Genomic DNA, 27500 nt, shown 5'->3' with positions numbered 1-27500 from the left:
AAACAATATTCATGTTTTTAACATATATAAACAAAGTAGACAGTGCAGATTAAAAATAGTTTTGTCTCTTTTTCAGTAGGTACAATATATTGAGAAATCATTAAAAAATAAAAGCGACCCCTCCCTTTTGTAAATAAATCCCCAGAGGTCATGGTACGACTGGGAAAGGGAGGAGACCGTATGCACATCTGCAAAGTTATGCAACAGAAAATAATGTTTAATCAAACTGTCATTTTACTCATTGAAGCCAGAATTATTGGACATATTTGCACAGACGTTTACATCAAGTTTCTCCACACACAGAAAAAATACATTCTTAATATACAAAGCCATACAATATAGATTCTATTACATAATATAAAGCCTAAGAAGAAGAAGAAAAAATCAGTCAGTCTCCTTAGATTCAGCGCGTTTTGTGTGAAGAATATGCATGTACTTACAAAAAGAAAAAACAGATACTATAGCTCATAATTCAGTTATTTTGACATGAGGTGTCTGACCAAAGCCTTCTGTGTAATAATAGACATAAACTAATTGAAATTTCAAATGTGTGATATCCCAAAAGAATGATTCATTATGCATTCCACCTCCGGTGACTATAATGGAATGTTAGAAAGCAAATCCAGTGTTTGGTGAATGAGGCCAGTCTAAAAATAAAAAACAAATACAAATAAAAATCATATAAAGCGTCCATTTAGATTTGGCCCGGGTCCATAATGATAAGCTTCACTCTACGTTATTCTACTGCTAATGTGCTCAACAGTACACAGGGAAAATACCGCATCAGTATATACAAGACTTACATGCTGAAACAACACGTTGTGCTGGCTGTTAGACCACAAACAATCAAAGTTAGTATCAACACAAGCTCTCTGTGTAGGAAGGAAAGCTTTTAAACAAACAAATTTAAGTGTATTTTCTTGTTTCCAAAAATCTTAGCTGGTGATCTATACAATGGTGCTTCTACAAGTCCTCCATTAGAGTCGTTTACCATTGCTGTGGTATTTGCTACTGAATGTAGAGACCGTGAAAATGTAATTTAGCATGTAATAATTCAATGAGCCAAGATCCCCCCCCCACCCAAAAAAAAGATTAAAAAACATAGCAACTGTCATGTGATCAGGACCTTAAATATTGATATGGTTCATTTACATGAGTAAGCTATATGTTTACAATTATAATTCATTCTGTCTAAAACCAAAACAGACACTGGAATACAAATTGGGAGACCCAAGGATAGATCTGTATAACAAACCATAATTGTATGACCAATCTTGCCACCTTGAAGAACAGTGAACAGTTTTTAAAATTTTTTTTTTTTGAGGCCACTTTTGTCCAGCTGTTCATGTACAATGGTCTGTCAACAGAAGTGTTTCAGTGTGGTCTTACTAGTTGTGCAGGGTCATTAAAGTCTAAATTATTTAACATAAAAAAAAGATTTTCATCTACCATTTTTAACACAGCAACCCTCCATCTAACTTTAGGTAGAAGTCAAATTCCTGTGTTTACAATTAAACCACTACAGAGTTTTTAAAATTTTGCATATATTAAAAATAAATGTACACATTTTTAATTCCGATTCTTTCAAACAGTATTTTTGAAAAATGCCAACATCATAACTTTACTTGTGTGGACAATACTTAGTTTACTGTCCTCAACTCCTTTTGAATTGTGGCCTTTTATGTAATTAAAATACTCTAATAAGTTGAGTGAGTGGACAATTATACATTTAAAAAATATATGAAGAAAAACGTCACTTTTTTCCACCCAAGGACAAAAAAAACAATCAAACATCAACAAAATATTATTCTCCAATCATTAAGGCTTTGGTTTCATCTTTTGAATGGCGGCTTACAATAGTGATATAAGTATTTTAACAGTCTTGAAAAGGGCTTCAGTATAACCTGACAATTGATTGTACTGTATTTACAGAAAGCAGCCACTAGTGCTGAAAGGACCAAATTGCATTGACGCCAATTGGGATACGGGGTTCCTGGCTTGCCTGCAATACCTGCTAACCTTTAAGCAGCAACAACAGTCAACTGTTAATACGGTATAATGACGTGACATCCCGTTCCAGACTCCTTTTACAGTTAAAACACTGCTCGGGCCTATTACAGAGAACAGAGCGCATGTAAATAATGGAAAACAGGAGGACACAGTAATGCTTGCCATTAAAGAAGTGTCACCTGCTTATAAAGGGGGTAGAGGACAGAGGAGAGTTTGCAGCAATATTACAGTGAAAAATGCTGATTTGAAGGGCTACTCGTTTTTAAATCCAGGGGTTAAGAACCAGAACTAGAGATAAATCTATACTTGTTCTCCTCCCAATATTGGCTGTACTGTACAACATGCATCTTAGTCTTACTCACAATAGCTTTGTTTTAGTGTACTTCAAAAAAAACTCCTGAAGCTTTTCCCTTGAAATAAATTATACAGTACACCGTTCAAAGCCACAATCTCAGACCCAGTATTTAATGGCAAGTGTCAAATGTTAATTATCTGACCTCCGAGGCATGAGGAAGGGCTGCCTAATTATAGGCTAAAAATAGATCTTTACTCATTCCTACTAGAGAAGGGATTTTATAAATAACTATGTAAAATACACTTACAGTACTTACATCAAAGATCAGGTGCTAAAAAAAGGACATTTTACAAACTCTGGAACAGAAAGAGTCACATGCTCCTGTTACACAAAGCACAACAGCGGTAACAATGCATCGTGTGTCAAAGCAAGGCTTTTATCAGAGAGAAAAATAAAGCAACTTCACGAGCATACATATAAACATTTAAGTTTAAGGATTACAGGATTTCTGAATTCAGATTTCATTTGTGAATGGCTAGAATAATTTTAAATTTAAAGGTCACAGTGAGCAGGCTCGCTATCGTAGGTCATGTGACACCAAAGCTATCTTCCATAGTAAGGGCCCTACCTTTAAAAAAAATTAAATTAAAAATAAAAACATAATTTTTCCCATTTCAATTTGTTGCCCCTCAACAGCATTTAAGCAACCGTACCTGCATATGAACAAAGGACTTCGGTGTGAAAAACCTCAATCGTTTTGAACTCAACCAATCAAGCTCCACAACCAATCAATGATCGAGTTACGGGTGACTGCTCAGCAGTGAACAGACGCTTTACATACTTTGCAGGACATGCACGTCAGATAAAAGCAATGCTACTGACAGGTCATCATCACCTTGAAAATGCAGATTTATCATTATCCTCCAATGGCCTTGTGTATTTCAATGGTCTTGGGATCCATGAAAAGTAAAAGTATATATCACATCTGATAATAGTCGGATTATGAGATTTCTTTTTTCTGCAACTCTCCAATAATGTGGGGGAAAAACGTACATTTAACAAGAAGGCCTGCAGAGATAACCGCATACGTGGAACATAAATAAAAATGTAAGACTACTTTTCAGTGGCTCAAATATGGCATGTCACTGTTTTCTCTTCACCATAAATGCAGTCTCCTCTGACTCAGTTACATTTGCCATGTGGTATATTTCGGCCAATCGGGGCCAAGGGCACATTAATGTGTGTGTGTGTGTGTGTGTGCGCGTGTGTGAAAAGCCTTATGTTAACACACATGAACAGCCTGAGATTCTCTGGCACCTCATTAGAAGGTGGGAAAACATCCTGAAGGTGAGCACAATGTTACTTGATATGAATGGACACGGCAGTTCACAATGCCCAAAATGACAGGAGCAGTTTTAAAAGTGCAGCCATTTCAATAAATGTTTTCTTTTTTAAAAATGATTATTAAAATATTTTTGTTATATACACATGATGTTATGGCTTTGAGTCCAGACATCAACTTGGCTTTAGTATATGACCCTACTGCTTTCATCTATCTTTAGGTGCTGCTTTAACCTTTTTAACCATTTGAAGTTTTTGTGTGGATCCAACCTGATCCTAAGCCTCCTTCGTCAAAATCACACGAGGGTCTGCAAAATAACAAAAAATAAATAAATAAAAAATAAATATCTGCAAGACCTGATTTCGATTTGGTCTGATGCCGTTAGGAAACTTTTACATTTCTTTGCTAACAGGGCCTTGGTACTTAACAACAGATATATTTTCGGGCTGTTGTAGCATTAAAGTTTTTCTTGCAAATCAATTTATTTACGAAACGGGCAATGTTTACATGCATACAGTATTCCAGATGGTCCTTCCCCTGGTGGGTCATATTCTGAATGAGCCGTTTACAAACACCATGAAATATTACGGCGACTAGTATTTCTTCATACTTGACAGTAAGTAGAACCAAACTTCACACTCGCAAGACTTTTGCTTTTGTGCTACACCGTGCCATTTTTTGCACTTAAAATAACTTGCTTCAAATAACTGGTATCATCAATATTTTCAACAACGCTTTCATAAACATTTTAAAACGAAACATTCAAGACGAGAGCATTTCCAGGAAGGTATTATCTCGATTAGGGGGTTTACATAACCCCTTATTCTGATGAATTGAACAATGTCCTACACAGGTTAGTCATTAACCAGGATACCTGGTTATTCCAGCTAAGGTTATTTAAATATGGTGTTCGCATGTCTTGCGTCGTGGAGTACTTGAATATGTCGGTTAACATCAGAATACTAGTGTGCTTGTAAACTTAACATTTAAGAACAGCAAAGTCTCATAAGAAAAACACATTTGCAATTTACAGTAAGAATTTGCCCTAAACTCCCAACAAGTTAAACAGAACGCGATCAGGATATAAGAGAGAATTCTTACACCAGTAACCATTTAGTTGTCATTTTAAAACACTGTCAATGAACACTCCAAGAATCTCTTTAGAAATATCAGATTTAGAAATTGATTTTCTTTTAACCTTCCGTTCTTTATTTTACAGTTTGCTGGTGCAAGAATGAAATGATCATTAGGTTAATAACGGATGCTTCCACCTTATACGATGGACAGGATATTCAGCGTTGGAGCAAACCCAGCTCCTCTTGCATCTGTACTTTTATGATAAGAACAAAATTGACATTTTCGAGTGTACAGGCTTCAAAATGCATGGAGCGAAGTGTGGTTAAATTAAACTGGACTACTGCTAGCATTCATATGATGGTTGTATTAACGGCATACAACGATTCCAACTGGGATGGTCAAATCCTGGACTGAAATCTCTCCAGGGCAACTCCTCTTTCTTTAAAGATCCGATGGAGTTGATTTGATGAGTAAAGTGCAATACGATGAATCACTGGTTCCTCTCAGTATGGCCATGTTTATACTCCAGATAAGGTGAGAGGAGCAAGATGAGGGGGGGGGAAAAAAAAAAAAAAAAAAAGACTGGATGGTCACATGACCAGAAGTGCCAAAACTGTCTACAATTCTGTAAGTGCTGCTTCGTAGGCAATGACATCATTTCAGCTGAAGATTAATAAAGATCAAAACATTTCTTTGGATGTGCATCTGTAACCAGTGTCAGCGCGGGTTCACAGACAGGGTAATACAAACAGTCAAACACTACTTTTGGATTGGTGGTCACCTTGCGTTGAGTACATGTATCGCAAGACAGTGATTCAATCAAAGCACAAGGGCCATAGCCTTAGCTTGCAAATTAAAACTGTGTCACTTTTCCTGTTTCATTCGGCTACAGGTATGACAAAATGGGGATTTCGTGTAAAAAATAAATAAATAAAAAAAGTTAAGGTAAAAACTTTGCACTTTGAATGGAATCCCCGCCCAAAAAATTACAATTACTCAGATATTCTCCATAATCACATAGACACAGTCACATGACCAAGTAACAACGGCAACAATTAATCATCACTGTCCTCAATGTGCAGATTGGCAGCTCAAAGTGTGAAACACAAACTCTGAAACATTATCGCCGCGCACCTAGAAGGAAATGCTGCCTTGGATTTGTACACTAAGAAACCGTCAACATCCATGTGTTTCAACAGGCTATTCTGCTCCAGTTTACATTTTGGAAAGGTCATTACATTAGATGCTGGACCAATCACCAAGTGCTCAGAACATGTGTTAAATACCCATGTTAAACGGAGGGGCATGTATCTGAAGCTCTGAACACCGATTGCATTTGTCACGGTGGTATCTGCAACCGATTCTGTACAACAAGTGCATCTAGCAAGCCCCAAACCAGGAATGTAAGCTTAGAAAAACAATTAAATTCACATACTTGGAAAAATCTGCATAATTTTTTAACGCTGAAAATATTCATTCAGTACTTCCATGGATATACAAATATTTGTTTTTAAAAAAGCAACAGGCATTTCTTTACTAATAGCAACCAATTACAATTTTTTTTTTTAACATAGATAATAATGATAATTGGTATTATTTGCAAATTTCACAATATTAGGACTGCAACCAAGTCAAACAATTCAACTATATGTCTTGTGTGAATGAAAAATATTAAATAGCTATCATCCACTATCCGCCATTGCAAATATTTGCATATCCAGTGGAGATACCATAAATATACAATTAACATTTTTTTAAAACATTCAAATTATGTAAATTCAGTCAGTACAGTCAGGTTTTTTTTTTTGTTTGTTTGTTTGGGTGTATATATATATATATATATATATATATATATATTTTTTTTTTTTTTTACACAATACCCTCTTCTAAAATATAGTTTCAACAATATATATCATTCTATGCTTACATCCAATGAAAGTACAACCCAGAACCCAGAGATTTCTTTTCTCTAATGCACTACTCAAGTAAACTCTGGATTTTCAAATTTCAGCATTTGGTAGAATACAAGAATAAAGAGTATTATAGCCCTTTTTTTCGTGAATGACAGCAAACAGTGTAGCTTTTAAAAATAAACATTGTTTTAAGATTTCATCAAAACAGCTGGCTTTGGTCTCCTCTAAGTATTCATAAAAACATAAAACTAGAAAAGTTTCACGTGTACGGGACACTCCATAGACCCAACTCCATCCAGGAAATGAGCACACATTGTTGTCCAAGTGCTTTCTTTAACACACGGTCATACGAGCGAGGAATAATTAAAGAAAGACTGGAATGAAACCCGGACACACGCAGAATGGAAAAATTCAAATTTCGGAACGCGATCCCATGTAGTTTTCCTTAAAAAATAAACTATCAATTCTTTCATTGCAGCTTCGAAAAACATCCACGTGCTGTAGAACGCACCCCGCTAGGCAGTTTCCAGGAAAACATGACTCCTTCCACATCGTTCAAAAAAGAAAAAGAAAAAAGAAAGTAAAAAAAAAAAAAAAAAATTGCGTGATTGCAAAAAAATGCTGTAACTACCCAGGAACAGAACGTCACGACCGAGAAAGAGACGAGGTTCTTTTAGTCCTGCGTGGCGTTTCGAAAACGTGACTTTCGGGAAAAAGGAATGGGCACACGGGTGCACTGTGCGGAATGGCATCGCCACGGTCGTCCGTATTTCACCTGTAAATTTCGTCTCTCTCGTGGCTCGCAGAGTTACTCCAAACGCACCCCGCTCGACATCTGAATACCATCAAAGAAACAAAATGGCAGAAACGATGGAATGGGCGAGAACTGTCAGAATAAAAGCATTCCATGTTAATACTCCTCCAAAAATATATATGTATATATATATATATATACTTTTTTTTTTTTAAACAAAACAGAAAAAAGCTGGTAAAGACACCGTTTTCAAGGTCGATCAGAGCCCCGGAGGATGATAAAACCCAGCAGTTTCAATAACAAAGAGAGAGAGAGAGAGAGAAGGACGCATTTACATATCTACTGCTTAGATATAAAAAAAAGAAAAAAAGAAATAATAAATAATAAGAAATGCCGCAGAGGACATAGAGCAGGTAAGACCGCCAGTGGGACGCAGTGCCGTAAAAGCCCCCGGTGTGCCCCTCTTCCACCACTCAGGCACAGGAGGTGGGCACCAGCAGGGGGGGGGGGCACAATGTGCCAGCGGGCACACGGGCCTTTCAGACGGCGGCACTGGACGCATCGCCCCCCGCTCCGAACGCTCCAGCGGCGACGCGTGCCGCCCGTCCGTCTACTCTGACAGTCCCTAGGCTACTTCCTGTCTGGCAGTCCCTAGGCTACTTCCTGTCTGACGGTCCCTAGGCTGAGCTGGGAAGTGACCATAACCCACCCACCCCCCCACGCCTTCGCCTCCCCCCCCCCCCATGGGGCAGGGAGAATGAAGAAGGCCATGGCCTAGGGCTTCTGTGGGCCAGGAGACAACACGACCGGAGTGGACAGCCCATCCACGCTGAGAGCTGGGATATGGATCTGATTGCTTCCGTTGGAGGGGAACTGGGAAAGGGGGAAAAAAAGAACAAATAAAAACACCCTTTTCATAAGAATCCAAAAAATATGGACTGAATGTCAGAAATTTCTTAATGAAAAAGACTTGCATGTGACACAATGTTCTACCTGAGTGAACCGGATAGACAAAGACATCCGCAACACGTCTGCGGCAAATACAAAAGCGATTTACCGACTACAGATTGACTTGTCGCCAGATTTTTCAAGCTTAAACTCAGAGCTTTACATAAATCAGACTGCGAAAAGCCAAGATCTTAGGCTTCCCGCTGCAATGCCACTTCAGCGCAGCAGGGGGAGCTGTGGCTCCGATCACACAGGGTGAAGTGTGAAGTGCAGTGCAGTGCAGCAGACGGTGCCGTACCTGGAAGGAGAGCTTGGCCGGGCTGCGGGGAGCGATGGGACTGAGCGTGCTCCAGAAGTGGATGGTGGACGGGAGGGGGCTGGGCGTCAGCAGGACAGGGGTCTGATGGGAATGTACAGCGCGAGATTAAAACAAAAACCATCCCTTGAGCCCAGAAACAATGTCACTGTTCATTCATTTCTGTTCATGTCCCTTACAAAGAAGTTGACAAAAGTGACAAAAACAGTGAGCTTCAAGTTGCCCCACACATCAGCAGGCTGTAGCTGATATACACACTGCAAGCACTCAGATTCATCTTGGGACCACAGCAGTGGGCTGTGCTGTAGATACAGATATGTTCCAAGGACTTGCTTTGCCCATAGATTTTGGTCTGGAGAGAGATCTGTATCCTCTAATTTGACTGTGCTGGGAAATATCTGAAGAAATATCTGCACTTGACTTTATTACTTACTTCAAGTATACTATTTTATAAGAAGGTGTTACAGAGGTATAATGGCAGTTTTTTTGTACTTAAAGTATGCTGATGTACACTTGAAGTATATTATTTTATACTGGAGATTCATTGAAGTATAAGTAAAGTTTATTCTATGCCACTGACTGAGATGAAGTCAAGTCAGATTTTATTTATATAGCACAACTTGTATGCAATGAAACTCAGTGCACTTTACATTAAAATCAGTAGCACTGAAAAGCTCACAGCGCACTGAAAAGCTCACAGCACACTGAAAAGCTCACAGCGCACTGAAAAGCTCACAGCACACCAAACAGCTCACAGCACACTGAACAGCTCACAGCGCGCTGAACAGCTCACAGCACACTGAAAAGCTCACAGCGTGCTGAAAAGCTCACAGCGTGCTGAAGCTCTGAAAGGCCACGGTGAGCGCGTGCCGCAGTGCTCCTCGCGGTCGGTGCGTTTGAGCGGGAAACCCCTCTCTCTCTCTCACCAGCGCGTGCGAGGTGATGACCGTGGGCGTCAGCGTGTTGGTGGCGCTGCCCGGCGCCAGCAGGCTGTTGACCATGGCGTTGGCCTTGTCCAGCGACAGGCCCGGGGGTAGAAGGGTGGGCGACGAGGGCAGCTCCAGCACTTTGGGCTTCTTGGCTTTTGGCGGCTGAGCTTCCTGCGGGGTGGTGGCGGCGGGAAGGGCGACTGCTGGGGTCACGGAGTTCTCTGCGGGAGAGGGGGGAAAAAATAAAAGCGCATTTTAAATCCGATTAGCATAACGCTGTACCGTCCTCCTCCAATCAGCCACCTCTGCGCTATGTGAACACCTGTGATGTCAACTTTTCATGACTGTTCAGTCTGGATTAACTTCTATGTATTTCATGGGGTTTATGACTTTTTGTTGTCTCTTAACTTTTATGTTTTTTTTTTTTCGTAGTGTCAGATTGTACAGCACTTCGGTCGACAGCAGTTGTTTTTAAATGTGCTCTCAATGAAAGTGACTTGACTTGGCTTAGCAGGATGTGCCAACTGAGTCCCGGTCCTCTTGGTAAAATGGTTCTGATGTTCTGTGCTGAAACCTACAGGCAAATCAGGCAGGCTACTAAAGGCCAAGATGATATTAAAGCATATCTCAGACCTCATAGAAATTTTATTTTTCCCCCCCCATAAACGTAAATTTTACGTTGAAGTCAATAATGCGTTACCAGCCCTTCCACGAGGCACAAAATAAGCAAAGACTCCCGTTTCAACTGAGCGGCCAAAACCGGGCCGCGTTTTTTAAAGCTCACGTCCTGGTCTTTGTTGAGAGACGTCGCTCACTAGCGCCAGTAGCAGTAGGCTCCAGCATAGATCAGCCACCCGTTTCAGTGCAATCAGTGGCACCAATGCGATCAAAACACAAAGTCAATTTCTTTTCCCCACCAGGAAATGTAGTCGCAGTAGGTGTTTTATTTTTCTCCATCTAATGTCTCCCCATGTGCGGATTGCTCAAGTCATGGTGTCATTTGGACAAGAGTGTAATATTTTGTGGATGAATCAGGGACAGTTTGCGTCACTGTATCTCACGCGCTTAGTGGACGACCGGACTCCATGCCCATATAAGGGTCCCCCCCTTTTCCCTACTGCGCAGTCTCTGGCTCCAGTTTGTACAACATGGCGGCGCCCACGAACTACATTTCCCAGGCTTCTAAACACTTTTCACCAAGCCCATGGACAGTCAGTGTGGGTGACGTGACAGTGACTTCGTTCATATTTTTCTACAGTCTACACTTTACCCCAGATTATACCTACAACAGTTGATTCACATTACACAGCCTCTTGAAGCCCCTGCATAGATTTCTTGACATAATAAGTGTCTTGGATGACAAAAACGTTGCAGTCAAAAATATTTTCAAAAATATATTTTTAAAATTATTTTACTGAATGTCCCTTGAGTGTAGGTGTCAGCATAGTAAAATATAAATAAGAAACCAGAGACTCATATCCCCCACAGGGGACAGAAACGAATTGCCAGGTCTTGGGAGGATAGCGTATCGCTCTGAGGCAGATTTTCGGTTTACCTGGTAGCTCTGCTTTGTCTTTCCCGTCCCCTTCCCCCTCCCCCACGGGCTGGGTGGCAGGTTCAACGCAGGGGGGAGGAATTTCCTCCGAGGGGGGAACTTCACCCCCCGCTGGCACAATGGTGGCCTCAGGTACCTGCCAGAGAGGTCAAAGGTCAGTGCTGACATCTATAAAAGTTTTTTTTTTTTTTTTTTTTCATAATTAAATGCAGAGTAACAACAAAAACCAGCAGACCCTGTCAGACCAGGATTGGAGACCACTGGCTTAAACATTCGACTGGGCTTTCCAAAATGGCGGAAAGGGAGAACATGCGGCTTGAAAAGCATGCGACACACCTCTTCCACTCGCTTGTTCTCCAGGCCCACGAACTCGAGCAGCTCCTCCTCCGACGGCAGGCCGGGCTCCTTGGCCGCGGGTGGCTTGATGACCACGAACACCTGGTGGCTCTGGGACGGGGAGACCACGCAGTCGCCGGACGCCCCCGGGTTGGCCACGGGCGCCAGCGGGATGAGGGGCGTGAGGGAGCCGGGGTCGGACACGCTGGTCAGGTAGATCTGAGGGGGGTCTCCCGCGCTCGGGACCTTCTGTACCTGAGCGCCCTACGAAATATAGGATATATGCTCACACACAATATTTTAGTTGGTTCTGAACAAGACAGCTCACAATATAGCAGTTAGTCTAGCTACAGTACTACCCATGAACATCAAAGAAAATAAATTACTCCCACAATGTTTTATTGTGCTGAACAAGAGAGAGCTCACAATATATAGCAGTTAGCCTAGCTACAGTGGTACCCATGAAAATTACTTGCACACAAGGTTTCAGCACGTGCAGAACCAGACAGCTCACAATATAGCAGTTAGCCCAGCTACAGTACCACCCATGAACATCAAAGCAAAATATATTACTCCCACACAGTGTTTAATAGTGCTGAACAAGAGAGAGCTCACAAAATATAGCAGTTAGCCCAGCTAATGTACTACCCATGAACATCAGAGTAGGATATATTTAACACACACAATGCTTTATTGTGCTGAACAAGATGTAGCTAACAATATAGCAGTTAGCCTCTGCAAAAAGACTACATTTTTAAGCAAACAAGTACATGCAAAGAAGTGTAAGCAGAGAGCTCTGATAAGGAGCGTCTGCCCTTCTGCCCATGTGCAAAACCTGCCTTTGTGTCTTCCTTTTAGAGGAAACTACGGTAACCTGCAGAGCAAGGCTGATGGAGGTTAATGAAGTCCCACTGGCATACTGATTAGGCCAGAGATGCTCAAATGTGATCCTCGAGGCCAGTAGTGCTGCTGGTTTTCTTTTTTTACCTGATAGTTAAGCGACTGATTACAAGCCACTGATTGGCCAGGGACTTCACTCACCTGGCGACCTGGGTTTTAAATCAGGCCCTCGATTAGAGGGGAAGAATGGAAACCAGCAGCAGTACGACTAGCCTGGGGGGTCAGATTTAAGTACCCCTGGACCCAGCCTACTGCAGAGGGGACAGAGGATAGAGGAGAAGGAGGAGGAGGAGGAGGAGGGGGAAGGAGGGGGAGGGGGAGAGGAGCATCTTTTTCACGGCGACGCGAAGGGGAACTCACGGAGCTTCCTGTGGCCGAGCCCGAGGGCGTCTGGGGGCTGAGGGCGGGCGTGGCGCAGGGCGAGGGCTGGGTGACGATCACCTGCAGGCTGTTCTCCATGCAGCCACGCCCCAGCAGAGAGCTCCGCCCCTCCACCGGGCACACGCGCATCTGAGGGAGAGGGGAGAGAGCCACGTTAGGGGGTCAGCAGGTGTGTGGGGGGGGGTACGTCATTAGCCCGATACGGCGGAGTCCACGGTAGGGTCCCCCCTCTCAGGGGTGAGATGGGCTCGGACTGGCGCTAGTGCTCATGTGCTACACCGTGCAGTTTCGTAGCACAGAAACGGCTGGGCGAATGCACTTCAGCTGCAGGAGTCAATGCATGTGTGATGTCACATAGAGGCGACATAAGCACACCACACAGAGGTGACATAAGCATGTCGCATAGAAGAGACGTAAGCACGTAGCATAGAGGCAATATAAGCTTGCAGCATAGAGGCGACATAAGCGTGTGGCATAGAGGTGACATAAGCGTGTGGCATAGAGGTGACATAAGCGTGTGGCATAGAGGTGACATAAGTGTGCGGCACAGAGGCAATATAAGCTTGCAGCATAGAGGCAACATAAGCGTGTGGCATAGAGGCGAAATAAGTGTGTGGCACATAGGCAATATAAGCGTGTGGCACATAGGCAATATAAGCGTGTGGCACAGAGGCGACATAAGCGTGTGGCATAGAGGTGACATAAGTGTGTGGCACATAGGCAATATAAGCGTGTGGCACAGAGGCGACATAAGCGTGTGGCATAGAGGCAACATAAGTGTGTGGCATAGAGGCAACATAAGTGTGTGGCATAGAGCAGACATAAGTGTGGTATAGAGGCAACAAAAGCGCGTGGTACAATTAGTGATTCAATAAGGAGTGCAATGAGGGAAGTGGTGGTGGGGAGGGGGGAAATGAACCAGGCATAAAACAAAAGCTCAGGCGCATTTCGCACAAACGGAAATAGACTTGATTTATCTGGCTCTCATTATAAGATCACATGGGGCCTCTCACTTCCAGCAAGTTTTCTCCACGTTTGCCTAAACTTCATCTTGACAAAAGGGTGTGTGTGGGGGGCGGGGGGGGGTGGGGGGGAGCTTTTGAGACGGGACTAGAGATTCATTACGAACATTATGCTAATTACAGTGCTATTTCTGCAGGCCAAGTGTGAAAAACAAATCCATTATTACAAGCGTTCCTCCGAAAAGCCATGGCTTGTCCATTAATATAAAAGCAACTGAGTACTGCAGGTCTCCGTGTCACCATGTTCCAGCAAGCAATATCTTTCCTAATACAGCTCATGAAACATTAGATTAAGTCTCTATGGTTAGCCTATAGATCCATGCATTGATTACATACATGCATTGATCAGCACCAAAGTATCTATGGTACGTGGCAATGGCACTCGCATAATTTAAGGCTGAAACATTAGTTTAAGTATCCATAGTTGGCCTTGTATTGATTACATACAGTAGCTCAGTATCTATGGTAAGCATCTATGGCGATGATTGCATCCTTTTAAGGCTGAAACCAGGGGTGTGTCCCATTTCTCTTCCCTCCTCCCCTCCTTTCCTCCACTCCCCCACTACCCACTCCTCTCCTACCCGGAGGTATGTGGAGGAGAGCAGGGGAGGAGACAGGTTCGAAGCCGCTTGAACCCAATACAGTTCGGTGCGATTCGCTCGTCTCCTCCAATATTAGGACACTGGAGGGAGGGAGGGACACAACGATCGGTTTCCAAGGCATGGAGGAGAGGTGGTAGTGGAGGAAAGGAAGTGCTGCATTTTTTTGAATACTGGAATAAGCCCCCAGGTGAACTCGCTGAGGTGTTGGACAGGCGTAGGACTCCTACCTCAGGTAGAGCCTTCTCAGCGCTGCTCATTTTGGGGAGCCCGTCCAGGGGCAGCGAGAGCTCGGTCTTAATGGGCTTCTGGGCCTTGGGCGTCTGCAGGGACTGGATGGTGAAGGTGGAGTAGAGCCCCGACTTCATGTAGTCGTTTCGGGAGCTGCGCTGGACGCAGCTGGGGGAGGAGCGCTGCACCTGCAGGCTCTTCGATAGGCTGGCCGGAGCCCCGCCCCCAGCGGGCTTGCCCAGGTTGGCGTCCGCCGATTGGCTCTCTTGCCGCTGTGACTCCTCCCCCACCCGCACCCCATCCACGGCCGTCGGGTCGGGGTAGGTGACGAACTTGTACACAAACTTTTGGCCGCTCACTTTCTTGATAATGTTCTGTGGAAACATTAGGGGGTTTGTGAATTAGATGGAAGTATCACAAAAAAAAACGTGTCACGTACTTACCACCAATTTGAGCAAAGGAGAAATCTTTCATGAGTTTACATACCCAAAGCAAGTACCTTTTTTTTACTTTAAGTGTTCATTATGCCATATAATAAATACATAGATAATTTATAATTTATCCAATTTATAAATGGGAAAATTAATAAAATTTCATTTTCACAAAGTGGCCCAATTCTGAAAAGTAGAGCTAGAAGACTAATGGAACATTGTCAGTAATTATTACTGATTAATATACAGAAGGTTAAAAGGTTAACAATGGCTCTATTGACCATGGTAATAACTCTACAACAAGATGGAACCCCTTATTCAAACTGGTTTTAAGTGTTTCACAAGAGCCCTGATCACGCTGCTCTGAAAATGCATCATCCCAGAATAACTACCAAGACTGAATATAACACCCCTCTATACCACTAAATAAGCTTTAACACTACATATGCAAATTTACCAGGCTCAGCCAAGGGCACCAACACACGGCCCCTTCTTTCTGCCACGCCTACGGGAGGGTGCGAGCCGAGTCCCCTCCCAGGCTCCTGAGCGGGGGGGGGGCGGGGGGGTACCTTGTCGTAGTAGTAGCGGAGCGCCCGGCTGAGCTTGTCGTAGTTCATGTTGGTCTTGTTTTTGCGGAGCCCCCACAGTCTGGCCACCTCCTCGGCATCCAGCAGCTTGAACTCGCCGTCGCTGGACGTCCAGGAAATGAGGTGCCGGTGGCTGTGGTCCTCCAGCAGGTGCAGCAGGAACTGCCAGAGCGTGATGGACGGGTCCATGGCTGCTGAGACGGAGACGGAGGGAGATGCCCCCCCCCAACAAAACGGTGAGGCCTCGCCCCGAACCAGGAGCCCGGCGGGGCAGCGAAGGTCGCAGGGGGAGAGCTCCAATGGCGTTTCATCGTTCACAACCAAAAAAATAAAAAACTACCAAAAAAAAGTGATCACCTATTAGGCAATCCGTTTCAGTTGGGAAATCAAAGATTAAGTAACCATGACAACAGCTGTATGTCACATGTCAGCCCAGAGAATAATGGTTGTGGGCGCAAACATTCTACCCAGCAAAAAAAAAAAAAACGTGTTCTCACAATGTTGCTGCAACGCTGTGGTAACGTTACAATATTGACAAAACATTCCAGTAACGTTGTGAGAACGTTTTTGCATTTGCTGGGTTTACGTTTTCCCGGCTCATTGGGGGGGGGGGGGCGGGTAGTGTGGTCACTGAGGGCAAAACACACCGAAGCTTACTAGCGAACCCACAGAAAAGACTGGCCACAGCACACAACTTAAGGAAGGCCGCGTTAAGCATGCAAATCGACCCCATTACCATTTACCACCCCAATTACGCAGCTCCCACCTGACACCTTGGAAACCATCACCGTGGCAATAAGCATATAGGCAACTGTTACTAAGGGAGAGGAAGGCATTGTTGTGTTAATATCCTCTGACGTCCAGCGTGAAAAACTGCGAATGAATAAGTGTGGATGCGTGACGACAGAGTGTAGAATGTGCGATGATATTAATGTTTGAACGGGGTTCCAACCGCCGCTGCTGTCCGCCAGTTGGCAATACGCAGAACTATTCCAAAAGTTTTCACAGATGAAGGATGACGACCGAGAGAAAAGGGTGTCATTGTTCTGGCAAGAACGAATAAGTAGGCAGCTGCTTGAAAGACTCGGACACACTGTGTATGACTCAACATCACGCTGAAACAAAACACAGCACAGCACAGCCGTCTTCATATCAACATTAGAAAAAGGGTTAAACTCCCACACTCCCAAATAACCACCCCTCCCCCAAAACGAAACTGGTCACGGATCCTAACTGCCGAGTGACACGCAACTTGCGAGCCTAAATGTTAAGGGCTGACACGGTGACCCAAACAGACAAAACAAAACAACAACAAACAAAAAAAACATCGCTGAATTGTGGGAGCAATTAAACCCGTTTCACGCGCAGACACAGAAGGACAGTCTCATTTCGTAACATCTGAGAGGAGCGGCTCTGACATGTGTCAGCGACAAGTGCATCAAACCGCATAAAAGTGAAAGTAACCCAGCATGGAGTGCACGAGTGTGCACGTCTCCAACGCTTGAATGCTCGCGTGCGTGTCTGTGGGCGTGTGGGCGCGTGTGTGTATATGTAGCATAGCCAATAACTATTTAACTAATTGTTCAACTTATTATTTTATTTTTTTACAAGTGGGATGTAGTTTGTTGAAAAAACAACAATCGCAGATTCTGATACCCCTGACGCGACACCTAAATGATGTTAATATGTAGGCAAATAGATTTTATTTAACGGAGGTGTTAAGACGCTAAAACCTACGGGTCTTTCGAAACTCTGGAAAAACTGATCGATCCGACTGAAATGCCTGTCAGCTTACGTCATCCTCGCCTTAAAAATGCATTTCCTGCGAAACTACAATATGAGAGCACTTCCAGGAAACAGATGTTGTTGTTGTTGTTGTTAGAACACTTCAGGCAGCACCGTTTTAAAACTATGACAAGTATCCAATATTATTGGTCAACTTCTAAAAAATAAACCCATCTGCTGGAACATGTTTTTCACGAACATTTATCGATAAATCTCCCTCTCCTGGTTTATCCTTATCTTTTCCATTCAAGGTCTCTTACTCCCTCAAATCTGCTAGTAGTCTTACCTGGGTACTCCTATAGTACCAATGTGTGGATAACCGTTCCCTCAAAAGCGAGAATACAACTGATTATCATTATTACTGAGAACTAGGCCTCAAAGTTAACCTAGTGGTGAATGACAGCAATGCTTACTGAAGCGGACAACGCAAGCCAAGTTTAGACGGGCTTGCGTAATCGGAGGTGCGACACAATACTGATAACGGCGTCGGTTTACACGCGTACTCCGCCCTTAAGCCGCAGAAGAATCTGTAGTTTGGATTTTTCGGCAGCGATCCAAGCATCTTACTTGGAGAACACTGCCAGTATCCACAAAAGCCTAATTTATACTTCGTTGCGCGACACCTTCTACAAGTGTCGTATGACAAAAATGAGGTATTTTCAACTGACAAAAGCGTGACACGACACTGTTTCTCAAGCCTAATTTATAGTTCGTCGCACGACACTTTCGGCAAGTGTAATATGGCAAAAAAAAGATATTTTGAACTGACAAAAGCGTCCCACAGCACACTTTCTCAAGCCTAATTCATAGCCTGTCGCCCGACACTTGATAAATGTCATATAGGAAAAATGAGGTATTTTCCACAGACAAAAGCGTGGTGCGACACTGCTTCTCAAGCCTATTATAGTTTGTCGCGCGACACTTTCGACAAGCGTCGTATGACAAAGTACAAATCAGGATCGAGAGATGAGCGTGGATAACCCCTATGACTACCAGCCAATCACGTGTTCTAAATTCATTACTGTGTTACAAGTGCATCGTGATATCTATCATGTCATAGAATATTTACACGGGTAATGTCTTGCCCTGACAAGTTTCCAGTTTATTATACAACAAAGCCTCCTCAAGAACCTAATTTATATTTCATTTCAAAACTAGCATTTAAATATAGGCACTTGACTTATTGGTAAATGAAAATATGCTGAAATGTTGGTTTTGTCTGTGCTAAAATAATTATTTTATGCTAATTTTATGCTAATAAATCTTATCAACCGGTTTCAAATTAAAATAAATACTTCCATTTTGGCAAAGTGTTTATTGTGTTCCATTACGTTTTCTCTGAGCTCATTAAACTACGAAAAAGAAAAGGCGTGTAGGGGGTTCATACCCATGAATTTAGCGCGACGAGACAGAATTTGGACGCACAAAATTGAGAGTTTAAAAAAAAACAAAAGTGTCAACGTTCCAGCTCCAGATTTACAACAGATACTGAAAAAGGTAGCCTACACCCTATTATTGCTAAAACAGCAGCATAACGGTCTGTTAAAACAGGCGCATAACGCACTGGGGTTTCTTTAGTGTCCGCGGCACTCTCGCGTCACCGCGCCTGCTGCTTTTACACAGAATCCCGGATGTTTGTTCCCATTAACGAGGTCGCTATTGTTGAGTCGTGAGTAAGTGGACAGCTACCAGGGTCCAGTTTCTAAAGCTGAATGAAACTATCTGTCATACCCTGGGCCAATGAGGGACTCACACGCTGTTTTTCAGTCTGGCTTCAACAATGGTGGGCATTAAGCAGGCATGAAGACAAAAATACTCTGAGATAAGCAGAGTGTTTTTCACTGATTGAATGGTCCACATCACCTAATCTGTGCTCTAAAACATAACATTTTAGTTTACATCACAGGGCTTTTTCAGACAGCCTTAAATTTTGCACTTTTTACATAGTATCAATTTATACATCTGGAGATATACTGAAGCAATGCATGTTAAGTACCTTGCTCAAGGGTACGACAACAGTGTCCAACCTGGGAAACCAACTTGCAACCTTTTGGTTACAAGCCCAGTTCCACTGCCACCAAGCTTGGGGCAGCAAATTGACTGTACGTCGGGCTGGCCTTAAACCAAAGAACTGCTGTAGGTTCTAGAACAGCACATCGGAAGCATGTTAGAATTAAAGGAAACATCCACATTGTTTTGAAGTCCATTCAGAAAATTTCCTTGAAAAAGCCGTTTTGCACTCTGAGGTCCCCCCCCCCCCCCCCCCCCCCCCCCGCACTCTGTACCATTACAGCATCAATCCTGCTCCCAAGGCAACGCAATTCCGAAGAAATTTTCCTGCATATCTTTCTGCAGTGGCAACCCCAGTAACCACTGCTACTTAAGTAAAATCCCCCACAGGGAGCAACACTTTACCTGCACTTAACCCCTGAAATTTCTAAGATCACGTGACTGCAATGTTCTTAACTGAACATTCTAATGCTGGTGTCACAATCACTGCTGATAACTGAAAGCAGTGGAGTTCTGGAACACTGATTTGGAATTTTTAGGGGAAGAAAAAACGTTTCAAAAAACCTGCTCTTCAAATGGTTAAAGAGAATGGAAAATGGTCACTCATAGTAGGCTTAATTGTAATAGTGGGTTTCCAGCAAACCTCCCTTCTCTTAATTTTCCTACCGCTCCTTTCTCTGGGCAGTACACTGCAGGTCACTGGCTTCCCTGGGCCCGATGCAGCATATCATGAATTATCTCATTATACAGAGGAGCAGCATAAATCCCTATTGCTTAAATAAGTGTTTCTGCCTCCAGGGCCAGTGGGGAATCTGATCTTTACTAGCCAGATATCATTATTACAATTTATTACACACCACTACAACACATTCCCTTTAAGGATGAAAAGGAACAATATGTGGGATTCAGTGGATTAACAGCCTCAAATTTATTCAATATCAGGACACAATAGATTACAAATCAATGGACGTTCTTGTGAAATACACTGTTGCTCTCAAGATAGAGATCTCAAGATTCCATCTCCTTGTTCCCACACCTGAGAGCTGCCAGTTACTGCCACCATAGTTCAAAAGGGAGAGGAGTGAGTGACATTTAAAATTTCATTAATTACATTAACACAACTGAAAACACCAGAATGCTCAGAACATACACTTTTGAAAAATTTCAGGGAATCCAGTAAATAAATCATAAACCAGGCATTGGTGTGATGAATCTGAAAACACCTATAAAAGCTGAAGGGGCTGCACAGTCCAGCAATTGCTGCAGGATGGGCAGAAAGCCATCTGGAGATCCCCTGGACTCCAGCTCCACTGTACACAACAACGTTCTGAATCCCAGGTGAGCTATCCAGGTGTCCTTTACCGACACGACGAGGCTATCTAATTTCAGTTATAATGCAGATAAAAAGGCGGCTGGACACACCCAACAAACATCTAAAACCGCCCGGACCAAAAAGAAAATGTATATCCTCACCTGAGCATAACCCTGAACCTCAGTAGCCTACCCTTAGCAACAAGGACAGTGCGTCACTCATTGAAAGGTGCATTTACTGTTTGGCAAAGCAAATGCAGTGGCTGACATTTGCCTCGCGTTGTGGGTCGGTAGTGTCTGAAAGTTTGCCAGCAAGCTGCGGCTGTACGGCGACACGTTAGGCCCGGGGTTCTGTGGGATGCCAGCTTTGCATTGCAAATCCTGCACACTACAGTACTTACATATTAACAGGACTTTTCTCAAAACATTTACACATTCCAGCTCCCCAGCTCAAACAGTCCCGTCTCCTAAGGCACCGCTTCATTCCTTACACTTCTCAAAGCTTTAAAAAAAAAAAAAAAAAAAAAACCCCTACCACTTTCTGTAGCTTGTATAAATAAATAAATAGATAAATAAAAAGACAGGAGTTCAGCACACCATGTCATTTCAGGTCTTCATTCATATGAATTCATGACATGGACAGCTGAAACACAATCATGTTGTGGCTCACCTATTTCCTGTGAACAACCCGAGAAGCGTAATTGCGCGTTCAACGCTTGTGCACCAGACCCGTCCCATTTCAAATACAGCACTTAAGTACTCGTCTCGACCCCTTGAAAGCACATGCAATTTATTCCTGTGCAGAAGTCCTTTGGTAACAAATACCCCGCACATTTACAATCAGCAGTAGCGGTTATGTGAGAAATTTACCGTATGGGGCGTATCCGAACCCAAAGACCCTACTGGAAAATGCACAGATAATGGGCTATATACAAATATTTTTTTCTTCCCAAAGTTGCAAAAAAATTACTGAGAGAAATCAGCATTACACAGAAAATGAAACGAGGGAATTTCTTGCACATGATAAAAATGCATGAAAATGCATCTCTAGACACAATGACAGATACAGCATGAATACAGAGGTCTCTGCATGCCCATACTATACAGTAGTGTCTGTAAAACTATGAATAACAATAATACCCTGAATAATCTGTAAAGCAAGTGGCCAGACTATGACCTGGATTTTAAATTACTTTGAAGACATTCATTTAAAATGTGTAATTTTAAGAAGGGCTAATATGTTTCAAACATGACTGCAAGCACACGAATGTCACAGAGGCCTGTCGAATTAACCAACCACAGACTACCTAATGCACACGCAGTAAGATCCGTTTTTACACATCATGCACTTGTGTCAGAGCTCTAGCTGCGACAAAACCACCCCTTGCAAACTTCTCTGCATGCGTTTTCAGTAAGCGCTGCCTGTACATCACCCAACAGCCACACAGCACACCTAAGAGAGATGACAGAAACCCCCCCTGCAGTGCACTGAAACCCACAAACATTAAAAAACTGAGCATCTAAAGAAGCGTCTGTAATGTCAGGATACATGGCTGAGTAACAGGTGGCACTACAAAACACTCATGAACAGAGCCAGAAATTAAAATAAAATCCCCTGGCCATCAAGCATAGTCTTGGGTTTTCCTCTTCAAAAAAAAAAAAAAAAAAGCTGACAGTTCAGTTAACCATCGGGTTTCTTTTACCATAAGCAGGACCCTATATTTCGAAACTTGTTTTATAGAACCTGCAATTCGGTCCTCCAGTGGACAGGTGCCAGTATAGTGCTTTCATGGTGCCATCTGTTGAGCCATCATTCACAATCATCTCATTGTGACACCCGAGTCATCTCAGTTGATAATTTAATTATGACTGATTGTGAGTAATTGCATGTTGATTAGCACTTTTGAAACTTTGATCCAAAGTTTCAAACCATTTTCCATTTTGTTTGAAAGGTCAAGAGTGACTCAATCAACCAAAAGGCACAAAGCGCTGAGAAGGGCCATGTAAAGCACCGTGGTAACGGATCGTGTCATTAGAAGACTATGACTGGGAGTCAAAACCTGGTCTTTATACCACCAGGAACAGGGTGGATTTAAGATGACCAAGCAAGGATGGGTCTGACCTAGTTGACCTAGGCCAGGGGTGCACAACTCCAGTCCTGGAGGGCCAGTGGGTGTCCTGGTTTTTGTTCCAACCAATGACATTATTTTCAGTTTTCTGAAAGCTCTATAAACTACACTGGTTCACTCCTGTACTTGAGCTCAGTAAAATCATTAGGATGCACCTGCAGTCTGTGCAGTAGCTGATATTAATTCAAATGTCTGTTCACGATACACTATGTGTATGGGGCTGTTTTTCATGGTTTGGGCTATGCCCCTTAGTTCCAGTGAAGGCAAATCTGAAGCTACAGCATACAATCACATTCTAGAAGATTCTGTGTTTCCCCAACAGTTTGGGGACGGCCCTTTCCTGTTTCAGCATGACAGTGACCCCAGGCACACAGCGAGGTCCATATAGAACTGGTTTTCACTGAGAACAGTGTGGAAGAACTTGACTTGACTGGCCTGCACAGAGCCCTGACCTCAACCCCATCCAACACCTTTGTGAACAATTGGAAAGCCAACTGCGAGCCAGGCCTAATTGCCCAATCAGTGCTCGACCTCACTAATGCTCTTCTGGCCGAATGGAAGCAAATCCCAGAAGCAATGCCCCAACATCTAGTATAAAGCCTTCACAGAAGAACGGAGGTTATTATAGCAGCAAAGGATGGACCAACTCCATATTAATGCCCATAAGTGGATGAGATGTTGGATGTCAGGTGTTCACATATCTTTGGCCATGTAGTGTATGATTTAACCAATTAAATAATTAAGAGCAGAAGTCGGAGCAAAATCCTGAAACGGATCATCCTTCATTGCGCACCCCTGACCTGTGCCTTAGGGTACTGCCACAAAAGTTCCTTCCAACCATGCTCTAGACCCCAAAGACTGTCAGTGAGAGAGAAAGCTTGATCCAGTCAGCAGGACACCGTGGCCCACAGTGTGGAGAACAGAGAACGTCACGAGGGACGTGCGTCAGAAAAGCACAATGCACTTCAGTTAAAATGGTGCTTTTATTTCAGTTTATTATTGATGAGGGTGAGGCCCCACATGAGCCCTTCCGGGCTTCTAGTCACGTCCTGTGTTCATATTTACTGTTTTCAACACCATGTCCTCTGTTTTTAAAACAACGTGCCAATAAAATAAACTAAACTACTTTGTACAGAAATGGGGAGCACGGGCGTCGACTCGAGACGTAAAACTAATTTTAAAAAGCTACAAATTATATAAAAACATGTCAAGACAAAAATATTCATGTTGTATTTGGTGTGATGCTTACCCTGACCGGGGGGGGGGGGGGTATTCCATGAAGCAGGATTACAGAGTTAGCTGGATAACTGCACTGAATAAAACCCGGAACCCTCCCAAATCTGGAACATGGACTGAAGCAAAGAGAGCTGTTCCGGGTTTTACTCTGCGCAGTTATCCAGCTAACTCTGTAATTCTGCCTCATGGAATACCCCCCAGGATTGCAAAGTTTTTAAAAAAAAATGTAAATGTTAAATGTGTTCAGCATTTAATGAAATGCCCACTGCAAAATTAATGGTAAGAAGCTGTGAGGAATGAGAGAGAAGGACTCCACAAAAACAGTGCGATTGGGCCTTAGCTAGGCAGCAGGAGCATCAATGACAACGTCGGGCCTTTCAGTAACAGCATCACTCTGAACAACAACATAAAGTGGACGATACAAGCTGCAATTAAACAAGAACACCACTTTCATCAGTACAAAACAACTGACTGTGTCAAACCTCACTTTCTGATCGCGTTTTGAGGTACTACAAATCAAAAACCTCAGCACAGGTTGTCTGAATGTCTCCATGGTTTGTTCTAATCCAATCATGTTCACTCCTTGCGAGAGATTGCGGCGTTTCATGTAAATTGCCATCTGTACGTTCTGCTGCAGCTAATTTGCATGATGATGTGCCTCAGTACGGCTTCTCCTCACTGTAATCCTTAGAAAGGTATTCAAATGATTTTGAACAGGAAAGCCTGTTGCTTAATGCAGTTTCAAAACAGTGAAATAAAAGGAATTTTCTCGTCATGTTTCGGTTTCTAGACCCAGAATTTGTTGCAAGTATTTAAAAAATAATTAAAAGCCGTTCCCGTAATATTGCTGTCATCTCTCAGTTAATTCGTCAGTTTTTGTTCTTGTCAAGGAGGTGTTAGGCCAACAGATATGACTCCACTCTGATTTTGAACAGAGTTGATATCTTGTAGCTGGAGGGCAAGGAAACAAATCCGTTATTGAGTTTAAAGGGGAAGCAGTTTAAAAAGTACAGCTTGAAAACCTCCCGTTTCTTACTGGGCTACAAAATTAACCACTAGCGCATTTTGAGATGTGGGCTCTTCGTTCCGGCCTTTGGCTATATATCAACCTGGATTTTTTACATTTAGGTTACCTGTAGGTACAGGCTTTACCTGAGCCCAGCCCAGGAGTCTTAGCTCAGTGTCTGATGTGATACTCATCATGTCAGGTATGTCTATCGCAATGCTGCTAGAAATAAAACCTAGTAACAAAGCACTTTGATTCTTTTTTTTCTTTTGGCGGGGGGTGGGGAGGGGGGTTAAGGAGGATGGTTAAATGGCCACATCCTGCATTTGTACTATCTGACTGATGTGAAGACCCGTGTATAAAATCCCCATTCCCCTGTCCTGCGTCATGTCATTATGACACCACTTTCCAAAATGGCAGATTTGTGAATATCGCCATGCTCTCACATGCACTCATAGCAGTGGAAATGTGTATTATTTTCAAAGTTGAGACACCAATTCCCTTTCCACTTTGCCATTCCTCAAATATTCAAAAGCAATCCTGCCACAATTTATTACTTTACAGACAGCCGCTGTGTTATTAACTGAAACTGAAAGACAACCAGGGGGGCTGATAAAAACCCACAGGAACTGTGAAACAACCAAAACTTCAGCAATAAAACAACAAGAAGGAAGGTCAGGTAAGGTTTACAAACTGAAAATATTTTGCCAATAGTTTACAATGACCAAATTCCATTTTTCTACAGAGGACATCAATTAAAGTCAAGAAGTATTGGTTAAATGACTTTGAACATAAAATAATTAAACTAATTCACACCCCGTCTTTGACGATAATTGGCGGCTTGCCTTGACCAGTTTCACAAAAAACGTTTATGCCATCGCCATTTCCAATTTCACTCACAAGGGGGGGGGGGGGGGGTCCCGGATGAGATTCGCGTACAACATTGTCCCCATTTTGAGAGCCGCTCCAGTCCACGCGAGGACAACAAAGGGAAGCATCAGTAGCTCCTTAAGCATGAATGTTTTCTCACTGGCGGGCCGGGAAATCTCACAAACTGAACAAACCCCCACCCCGGGCAGTACCCACGGGCAATTATGTGCCACCCTGCCCGTCACGTACGGCCACTGGCACAGCCAGGTCTCGGCTACACATCGCCACACTGGAGACCTGGCATCCCCCCTCACGCGCTACCTGCCGATGACTGCCCGAGCACACACCAAACAGCCAGAAAAGAGCTGCAACCGACAGACATTCAAATTCAAACCAGTGCCTGTTTAACACCACTTTGCTGCGTATCTATTAAGAGACCATCAACAGAATTGTTGCAATGAATCTTTAATTCATGTTTGTCGGTTTGCCTTTTGTATTTATATGCTGTGTGTTTTGTGTTGGACCTCAAGGAGGCCAACTGTCATTTTGGTGTCAATTAATGGGGGACCCTAATAAACTAAACTAAAGTGTAAAGTACGATGTCCGATATGTCTACATGTACGATATCCTTGAGAATACAGGGTGAACTTGCTGCATGTTTTTTTTCCCTTTGTGAGAGGTTAGGAGGCAATCAAATAATCAGTTTCTGAAAACTGCAGTTGCTTTAAACTTAGTTTACTTATTATTTGCTTCAGTTCTGGCTTGTCCTTTTATTTCCTTTTGTCTATTCTGTTATTGTCCTTCCAGTATGTTACACTTATAATTCAATGTATCTAAATCTTTAATTATCTTCAGTGTGTGCTATTCTTTTGAAAACAGATTTATATGACTCTTTCGTCCTTGTGGTTGTTTTAAATAGCTGCTACATTTTAAAGAGTATTAACGTTACTTAAGCTTACCACTGGTGGTGGTCAAGTATTTCAAGAAATCGAGCTGCTTCCGCTAACTTGGTTAGGTATCAGTTATGGTTGGATCGAAGATGCAGTGGCCAATGCAGCAGGTAAGACAGACCCATCAAACTGAACTGATGCCCCGGAGTGTACCTTTGGACATGCGTGCTTCGTTTTGTGTGAATGGCTACAGTAAACTGTTTACAATTTCTGCAACATTTACTATTACGTTGGTTATAGCTAATATGTCGACACATTGTGACTACCAAGTAAACAAACTATTGGCAAACAGAGGCACACTAACCTACCTAGGAAACTTGTATTGGTTCGCAGTCAGGTGATACATGGCTGACTGGCTGGCTAGAGAACTGTACACTAGCGCAGACCGCATAACTAACCAATTGACAGTAACAGTTAGCCAGGTATAGACTGAAAATCTTACCACTTATAAGAGGATTCGAATCCATGTTTTTCGACGTCGCTTACTCTCTCTCTGTTGCTGCATCCATTCTGGTTATTGGTCAATGAAGACGTCAAAAGTCGATGTGAGTGGAAAGAGAAACAGCGTGATGCGATC

The 27500-nt window shown here is 43.0% G+C and overlaps 1 protein-coding gene across 2 annotated transcripts; it reads right to left on the bottom strand.

Moving 5' to 3' along the window:
* Positions 1 to 201: 201 nt before the first annotated feature.
* On the bottom strand, positions 202 to 27500 carry elk1 (ETS transcription factor ELK1). 2 transcript variants are annotated; one of them, XM_035382605.1, is made up of 9 exons: positions 27366 to 27500; positions 15609 to 15817; positions 14608 to 14982; positions 12736 to 12885; positions 11476 to 11739; positions 11140 to 11275; positions 9582 to 9805; positions 8638 to 8739; positions 202 to 8264 (listed from the first exon to the last, which is right to left on the bottom strand). In XM_035382605.1, the coding sequence occupies exons 1-9, from the start codon at positions 27388 to 27390 to the stop codon at positions 8166 to 8168; spliced, it is 1584 nt and encodes a 527-aa protein (XP_035238496.1). In that variant the 5' UTR covers positions 27391 to 27500; the 3' UTR covers positions 202 to 8165. The 2 variants fall into 2 exon arrangements, with proteins under 2 accessions (XP_035238496.1, XP_035238495.1); XM_035382604.1 differs by having other exon boundaries at positions 15609 to 15820; positions 27366 to 27444.

This window comes from Anguilla anguilla, chromosome 11, assembly GCF_013347855.1.
Source record: "Anguilla anguilla isolate fAngAng1 chromosome 11, fAngAng1.pri, whole genome shotgun sequence".
Taxonomy (NCBI): domain Eukaryota; kingdom Metazoa; phylum Chordata; class Actinopteri; order Anguilliformes; family Anguillidae; genus Anguilla; species Anguilla anguilla.
This window is presented reverse-complemented; position numbering and strand designations above follow the sequence as displayed.